This window comes from Physeter macrocephalus, chromosome 6, assembly GCF_002837175.3.
Source record: "Physeter macrocephalus isolate SW-GA chromosome 6, ASM283717v5, whole genome shotgun sequence".
Taxonomy (NCBI): Eukaryota; Metazoa; Chordata; class Mammalia; order Artiodactyla; family Physeteridae; genus Physeter; species Physeter macrocephalus.
Genome location: NC_041219.1, coordinates 80,165,502 through 80,174,724, shown reverse-complemented (window position 1 = coordinate 80,174,724; position 9,223 = coordinate 80,165,502). Strand labels below are relative to the sequence as shown.

The 9,223-nt window shown below is 43.2% G+C and overlaps 1 protein-coding gene across 4 annotated transcripts in view; it reads right to left on the bottom strand.

The window, feature by feature from the left end:
• Positions 1 to 9,010, bottom strand: part of PPM1H (protein phosphatase, Mg2+/Mn2+ dependent 1H) — a 299,608-nt gene extending 290,598 nt beyond the window's left edge. For all 4 annotated transcript variants that reach the window (XR_008617682.1, XR_003680301.2, XR_003680302.2 and 1 more), the window contains exon 1: positions 8,412 to 9,010. Coding sequence is in view for 1 of the 4 variants with exons in the window: in XM_024122817.3 (XP_023978585.1) it covers positions 8,412 to 8,659 (248 nt within the window). In the remaining 3 variants the exon portion in view is untranslated. The remainder of the gene's footprint in view (positions 1 to 8,411) is intronic.
• Positions 9,011 to 9,223: the final 213 nt, after the last annotated feature.

Genomic DNA, 9,223 nt, shown 5'->3' with positions numbered 1-9,223 from the left:
TTGCATCCTGACCTGCTTTTAGTATGGTCACTAATTTTTAATTAACTGGTATAAAATAGATGTGTAGTGATAATCTCATCATGCTTTTAATTTGCATTTCCCTACTTGCTATTGATGTTGAGCATATTTTAATGTGTTTATTTGTCATCTCTATATCCTCTTTGGTGAAATATCTGTTCAAATCTTTTGCTCATTTTCTAATTGGATTGTTTGTTTTTTTACTGTTGAGTTTTGAGAGTTCTTTATATATTCTAGATAGAAGTCCTTTGTAAGATGTGTGACTTGCAAATATTTTCTTCCCACATCTGCGTCTTTATTATTCGCTAAGCACTTTTCAGGCAAAGCATACTGAAGTCTTTTTTAAACAGACTACTCCTCAGATAATATTCACCTGACTGGCTACCAGCTGAAAAGAGGAGTGACTCAAGTTTTAAACCAATTTCCCACTGATTTAATTGAACAAGAGCACAGCAAAGAGATGTGCCAACTATTTCTACTTTTCAGTTTGACCCCATGTAAAGCTCTCAGTTATGTGAGTGCTAAGTTATGGAAAGCGCACGCACTGAGTGAGCATTTGCAGGGCACCAGGTTGTAAGAGTTAAATCTGAGTCCCCTCCTGCCCCCCCCCCGACATGGATGAGGACCTAATGGTTTGGTAGTTTTCTCGACTGAGAAAGTCAAAGCTACTCAAACCTAACTTTTAATTTACTGTGGAAAATAACTTAATAGCATAAATCAATGCCATTGGAGCAAAGGAAATACACACTTAAAAATAACAAGAATGGACTGATGGATAGGCAAATGATTAAGCAAATATAGCAAAATGTGCATTGCAGAATCTAGATGGTGGGCACATACGGGTGATAAGTATATAATGGTTTCAACTTTTCTGGATATTTGAAAATTTTCATAACAAAGTACTGGGGGAATTCAAAATTGTAATCACAATAAAGGAGAAAGCAGGCCCCACTGGGAATAACCTCAGCCTGGAAGGAAAGACACTGGTTCTCAGCCTAACCGCAGTAACTCACAAAGTTTAAAACTGTAAAGGGTCTTGGGAATCCTCCAGGATAGGTAAAATACATGGTTTTGAGTCTGTGAAAAATTAGAAAAATAGCATAGCATTTTCAAAAAACTAAAAACTGTTCTTTTTGCTGAGATTATATGCCTCTACACTTCTGATTTAAAATATCCTTTATTTCATGAACCACTGATGATAGTAAATAAGAAGTTTGGTTTTTTTATGTCCCTACTTAGCAGTCAAATCTGATCACCCTTGATATCTGATCAATTTCCTCATCTCCTACCTTTGACGTATAACTCCTTGACCTACCTTCAGCAAGAATCCCCCTCCCCTTGACAGTTCCTCTTAGTAATTTTCCATCCACTGACCTCATCACTGTTCTTGGGTTATAAATTTCCATCTGTCTTTGCTGTAGTTGGAGTTGAGTCTGATCTCTCTCCCCTAATACAATGCCCCTATTGCAATAGTCTTGAATAAAGTCTTTCTTACCTTTTTAACAAGTGTCAGGATAATTTTTTCTTTATTCATACCTTTATACAGGTATGTATAAAGGTCTTGTGGCCTTCAGGTACAGAGGACTTCGCAGCTAATCATAATGCTTGCTGAAAAGAACAATTTGCTTCCCTAGTGTGACTTAAAGGCTCCAAATACTGAGATTTGAAATTGCCCAGAAGCATTAAGACATTAAAAACAAAACAAACAACTTCCCCCACCCACAGTGTTGGTCTCTTGTAATCTTAATAGTCCATGATTTCACTTCAATTTAATTTCAAAGAATGACACTAAAGGGGGAAAGTCTATGCCATAAGATTTTCTTGAGGATGATGACTGTGTCTTATATTATGGACCCAGCATACAAATGAAATGATTTCATTGATTGGATGAGAGAAGTAATGGAAGCAGATGAATGTTGTTTATTTCCTGAGGGAGAATGGCATAAATTCAAGGGGGAAAAATATCAATCCTCTGTTCAAATTAGGCAAATCAGAGAAAATTATAAAGACACTTAATTTTTAAATTAACTTATTTTTTAAATTTTTTACTTAAGAAAACAAGTCCATTTACATGCATCAAAAAGAATAAAATAGGAATAAATGTAACCAAGAAGGTAAAAGACCAGACCTGCACACTGAAAACTATAAAACACTGATAAATTAAGTTGAAGACACAAATAAATGAAGAGATATTCTATGATCATGAGCTGAAAGAACATTGTTAAAATGTCCATACTACTCAAAGCAATCTACAGTTTCAACGCAATTCCTATCAAAATTACAATGGCATCTTTCACAGAAATAGAACAATCCTAAAATTTGCATGGAACCACATTAGACCTCAAATAGCCAAAGCAATATTTAACAAGAACAAAACTGGAGGCATCACACTTCCTGATTTAAAACTATATTATAAAGTGATAGTAAATCCAAACAGTATGGTATTGGCATGAAAACAGACACATAGATCAATGGAGCAGAACAGAGTCCAGAAATAAACTCATACCTATATGGTAAATTAATTTATGACAAAGCAGCCAAGAACATACAGTGGGGAAAGGTCAGTCTCTTCAATAAGTGGTGTTGGGGAAAATGGACAGCACATGCAAAAGAAAAACTGAATTACTACCTTACATCATACATGAAATTAACTCAAAATGGATTAAAGACTTGAATGTAAGACCTGAACCCATAAAACTCCTAGAAAACATAGGCAGTAGGCTCCTTGACATCAACCTTGGTGATGAGTTTTTGGATTTGACACCAAAAGCAAAGGCAACAAGAGTAAAAATAAACAAGTGGAACTACAGCAAACTCAAAAGCTTCTGCACAGCAAAGGAAACCATCAAAGAAATGAAAAGGCAATCTACCGAATGGGAGAAAATATTTGCAAATCACATATCTGATAAGCGGTTTATAGCCAAAATATATAAAGAACTCATATAAGTAAACAGCAAAAAAAAAAATCTGATTTTTAAAATGAGTGGAGGATACAAATAGACATTTTGCCAAAGACGTACAGATGGCCAATAGGTACATGAAAAGGTGTTCAATATCACTAATCATGAGGGAAGTGCAAATCAAAACCACAATAAAATACCACCTCACACCTCTTAGAATGGCTATTATCAAAAAGATGAGAAATAACAAGTGTCGATAAAGATGTGGAAAAAAAGGAACCTTTGTGCATTATTGATGGGAAGGTAAATTAGTGTAGCCAACATGGAAAAGAGTATGGAGATCTCTCAAAAAATTAAAAAAAGAACTATCATATGATCTAGCAATTCCACTTCTAGGTATTTATCTGAAGGAAACAAAAATACTAGCTCAAAAAGATATCTGCATTACCAAGTTCATTGCAACATCATTTACAGCAGCCAAGACATGGAAACAACCTAAGTGTCCATCAACAGATGAATGTTAAAAATATGAGAGATACATATATATATTCCATTATATTCCATATATATATTGGAATATTATTCAGCCATAAAAAAGAAGGAAATCCTGCCATTTACAACAATACGAATGGACCTTAAGGGCATTATGCTAAGTGAAATAACTCAGAGAAAGACAAATACCATATGATCTCACTTATATTTGGAATCTTAAAGAAGAAAAAAACTGGCCACTCTCACCCTCTGAGATGGCCCACACTCTGTGGAGTGTGTTTCTCTCTAAATAAATCCACTTCTTACCTAAAAAAAAAAGAAAAGAAAAGAAAAAAACAACAGAACTCACAGACACAGAATTGTACAAACTTCCAGTTATCAAATAAGTCCTGGGGATGTAATGTACAGCATGGTGACTATAGTTAATAATACTGTATTGTATATTTGAAAGTTTGTAAGAGTAAAACTTCTCATCACAAGAAAAAAAACTATCTGTGTGTGGTGATGGGTATTAACTAGACTTATTGTGGTGATTATTTCACAATACATGCATATATTGAATCATTATGCTGTACACTTGAAACTAGTATGTTATGTCAATTATACCTCAAATTTCTAAATTATCTTCAATAATATTATACATTTTTAGAAAACAGTTCTATCATGCAGTCAGTTTTAAGTTATCAGTTGGTATGGATGTAACTATTGATATAATAAGGAAGCACTGTGTGGTGGGGCAAAATCAGAAACGATGTCTATGTAACTGGGGCTGCAACACAGGATAAACACAACCCCTCACGATAATTAAATCCTCTGCCTGAAGCATCACTAGTCTTTGGAGAAAGCTGATCCATGTTTCTAAGAAAAGGGACAGCCCAGGAGCTCCACCCCAGAGGGGATGACTTCATTATAATCTGAAAAATGGAGGAGAGCTTAGCCACCTGCTTTAAAATAGGAAATTAATACCTTCTGCAGGTTAGTAGAAAGGTAGATGAAATATTTTCTGCACGGATCTGCAGAAAAGTGCTATGCAGAGCGCTGTTAAGTGAAAGCCTCCCCAACACCACACCCCACTCATTTCTTTTCCTCCTTATCCAACAAGAAGTGGAGAACCTCAAGGTTCTTCAGGTGCAAAAGTCAAAGAGGGAGTTCCCAGGGAGGAGCTCTGCTACCAGGTGTAAGAGGGGTGGGTGTACTAGAGGAGGCCAGAAGGGAAAAAAAAGGGCAGGGGATTTCTGAGCTTTGCCAGGGAGAAATAGCGGTTTCTCTGCTACCAACAATACAGCCAACTAATGCGATTTATTCGTAATTGCTAATTAGTGCCAATGACTGGGGAGATGGAAGAACCTACAGATTCCAAAATAAATCCAAATACTTGTGGGCCGTTTGCTGGATTTAAATAAGGTTAAATTGCAACAAAATTTTCACAATCTTGAACTTCGTGAGGCAGAAAGAACTTATATAATGCACATTTAACAGAAACTCTCAAAGTAGCTTTCTTTAAATATCCATGTCTGGGGCACTTTTATAAGAAAGGCAATAGGAAAAAAATTGCATAGTTACAGCTATAATCTAAATAAGATAATACTATAATTATGATTTATTCTTTCTGTACAAGCAAAGAAATTTAACACTGATAAAACTTGAATATGATGCTTTCATATACAGAGCACTGCACATTCTCTGGCATTATCTACTGTCGTAGTTTCAGGCACAAACTCCACATCCACTACATTCAACTGACCATCAGTGGGAAAGAGGTTGGGTAAAAGGTCAAGAAGAAGAAAAGTCAAAACGCACTTCTAACCTATTAAAAACTGAACTGACTTCCAGGTCCTTGAAGCACTTGGGTGGTTATTTAAACTTGTGGAAAAGAAAGGAAGCAGCTACCCTGTGAGGTCTCTGGGTCAGACTATTGTTTCCCATGGGCTCTCTCTGAGCGGGAATAACAGGCTAAGTGAGTGATTCAACACCAAACCAAAAAATAAAACTTGCTAATCAATGTTTTTGGAAAGATTTTAGCTCCGTGGATGTTATCTGTAACTACAATGCTTTACAACCTAGCATACAGCCCTGAATCAAATGGCTAAACTTCTCAGCCACAACAGGAGGCTTTCTGAGGAGCAGGAAATTCCACCTCGCACAATGCCAATAAATACTGAATAAATGAGGGACTTCTGTTTCTGGATCCCCAAATCTTACAGGGATCACTTAAGCTAATTCTCTAGTTCTATAACCTACAGAGTATCTCCTTCTGAAAGGGATTAACAATATGGTGCAAAAAATAGACCATTTCACCTTTTTTTTTTTTTTTTTTCCTACCATCCAAAAGTTCAACAACACTAAAGTTCAACTCTCCTCTAACTCCTCAGTCACCAAGTGATGCCAATTCTTCCTCCCCAGGAAGGCTTAGAAAGCAGCTCACTTTCTGGAAAGGTAAACAAACGGCTTCTGATTCAGGCTGTGACTCTGAGCACCCCTCGGATCCCCACTCTGAGCAATCTTCCTACCAATTCTATCCCTCTAAGGTACGTTCCAGAACAAAGAGAATTCCTCCTCCCAGTATATCCTGGGCAGTATTACTGGTAGTGGCCTCTGACCATAAGCACAGTTCCTACTTGTCTGTCTCTCGCCTTCCCTATTTCAGCCATTTTGATCATTCAGGATGTATTTTTGCAGGAAGATAAACTATAGTTCAAAGTTTGAGGAAGTGGTACAGTACAACATCTGACAGAGGGAAGTGACAAGACAACGTTTGTGTACAGGTCTTTGCTTGAATTAACAAGTATGTACTTTTATAACTAGCTTTAATAATTAAACATCTTACAGTGGCCTTTCTAACCTACAACTGAACCTCCCTCTGTCCTAGTCTAGGGTAAGATAAGCTTTTTAGAGATAAGGAAACTGACTACCCCTCCCACACGTCTCATTTCAGATTCCCTTATATTCTTTTTTTTTTTTTTTTTTTTTTTTTTTTTTTTTTTTTTTGCGGTACGCGGGCCTCTCACTGTTGTGGCCTCTCCCGTTGCCAGGCTCCGGACACGCAGGCTCAGCGGCCATGGCTCACGGGCCCGGAGCGGGGAACGAACCCGTGTCCCCTGCATTGGCAGGGGGACTCTCAACCACTGCGCCACCAGGGAAGCCCTCCCTTATATTCTTTACAGCCCTTGGCACATCATGTGCTTGTCATAGGATCCAAACATTTTGAAACGGGTTGTTTTTTTCCCCTTTCCTTTCCTTCCTGCTAACTGAGGTACTCCTTTTACGTGTCCAAGTAGCTTCCACATTCTGTGCTTTAAACATCTTTCTTCTTATCTCTCTGCCCTTCAGATAGGTGCCCTTGCCCTGGGGAACCCACTGGAGTGACAATGGGCCCTACACATTTAGGTTTTTGACAGGTACGAGGTCCCCCACCTACAGAATTGTAGGACAACGTATGCCTCCAAGTTGCCTTTGGCCTTGAAAAGGTCCAAATGGTCGTTTAAACTTTTTTTTTTTTTTTAATCGAGAAACAGTACTTGGTGTTTTGGCAGGCACTTTTCCCTCACACAGGTGTTTTTGCTTTGGCTTTCTCCTGAAACGTATAATATTTTCTATCTCCCCAACCTCACCGTTCTCTACCATGCTTTGCCCTTTATTATGTGTTAAATTTTATTGTTTTAGCACCCATCACTCTCACTGTGTCCTCAGTTTTTTCACACTCCAGTCATCTATCCCCATTTATATAAATTTTCTATTTCAGCCGGTGGAGAAATGGTTGTATGATGAAAGGCAAAGGAAAAGAGAATTCGAGATTCTAGGAAGAGCGTCTCCCAAACCAACCCCTGCCCGGGAACCCGGAGCGTCGGGAACCAGGCCTGCTCGGGGGTATCCGGGCTACTAGAACAGGGTCAGCATCCAAGCGCCCAGGCGTCGGGAGAGCTGATTGGTTCCCCGATAAACCAATCAGCGGGCGAGGCTGTGCACTGGTAAGGGAGGGCCAAGATTATAGAGCGAATGGAGTTAAAGGAAAAGGGGCAGGTGTGCCAGGCACCAAAGGTTTGCGTGCACTTTTGCACACCCACCTGGTCATTATTAATCCCGGAACCCTGGTCTGCTAAATTCCACCTTCCGAGTTTCCCAGTTTCATAACGCTGAATAGAAGAAACATTACCCTATCATTCTTAAGACGGTCATTAATGGTCAACAGAAAAGTAGCCGTAGGGTTGCGGGAAGGCCATTAAAATCCTTCCCCTCTCCTTTCCCAGTTCCACTCCAGGTCGTCAACCTAACTCAACCGGTTCTTGAAATAGTAGATCACTCAAACTCTCGCTTAATCACCAAAACTGACTACCAAAATGCTATCATTAGACACCTGGAAGAAGTTTCCCCCTCCCCAAGAACTGGGGTAAATAGTATCGGCGTTTACTAAAGGCGCAGGGTTTTCCTACCTTTTAAAGGAGAAGCGAATGAGCTCTTGGGCTGAAATCAGAGAAACTGAGACCTTCTGAACTGTGCAACCAAGCACAGGGCCGCGGCCGCTTCCAGGGCTCGGACAACCGCCCCACCCCGCAAACCCTGGCGCAGGGACAGTTCCTCCAAGCTGTACCCCACAAACTTCACGCGGAGGCACAAAGATTTGGGGGGAATGCGAGCACAGATACCAGATTTCCCTGCTGTGTTCCAAACTTCAGCTGAGCTGTTCCACGCTCTTTCTTCCAAGTGTCACAGCCACCAGATTCACAGCCGCGTCCAGCCTTAGCTTTCCCACGGTCCAGCGCTGCCACCCACCCATCTACCACCCAAACCCGGGCTGGAGACGCCGCGCCCTCGGGGTTGGGGGAAAGGGGAGTGGGAGAAGAGAGAAATGGCCAGCGTCAGTAAAGAGGTGCCCGCCGAGGCCTGGACGCCAGCAGCCAGCGGAGGGCCCTGGGGCCGAGGAACGAGGAGAGAGGAGGGCTGGAAGCGTGCGGGGAAGGGCCGCGAGGAGAGCAGGGGCGCCGCCGGTGTCGCTGCACTCACTCTGCGTAGCCAGTGGCCCAGGGCAGCCGCCGGGTCTCCTTGAGAATGAGGATGGGGCGGGCGATGTGGTCGGCGCTGCACTCCACCTCGTCCTGAGACAGCCCCAGGAACTCGGGTCGCCCGTAGGGGAAGCGCAGGGGCAGGTCCGAGCCTCCGCAGCCGCCGCCGCCGCCGTGCTCGGAACCTGAGCTGCCAGCCATGATGCCGCCCATGAAATTGGCCACGGCAGATTTCACTCGAGTGAGCATATTACTCCGGCGCCCGGCAGCAGTGGTGCGAGCAGTGGGCTGCGGCTGGGGCCGGGCGAGGCGCGGCGCGGGGCATGCAGGCTGCGGCGGGCGCACGGGCAGCCGGGCCGGTGGGCGCGCCGCGCTGCTCCCAGAGCCTAGTGCTGCAGGGGGCCGAGCTCCGGCCTCCCGCGCTCCGTGCCGCCGCCGCCGCCGCCGCCCCCTCCCCCCGCTACACTTCCGCAATGGAGCGGCATGGAGCGGGCCGGCCGGGCCAGGGGAGATGCCGCGCGCTCTGGCAGCGGCTGGGCGGCCGCAGCTTCAGCAGGTCCCTTCCCCGCCCGCTGCGCTCGACTCCTGCGTGAGCGGAACTGAGCCCACCCGGCGAGCCCGCGGAGCCGGCGCGACTGCTGCCAAGGCTACCGCCGCCGTCGAGTCATGTGATAATACGGCTGCAAGGGCTCCAGCGGCTGCGGGGCCGTAGCTTAGCCCCTCCCCTGCCGGCCCGAGCGAGGCTCGCACCCGCACCGTGACCTCCTGGGGGAGGAGGAGCCAGGCCGCGTCTGTACCTGGCGGAGAGGATGG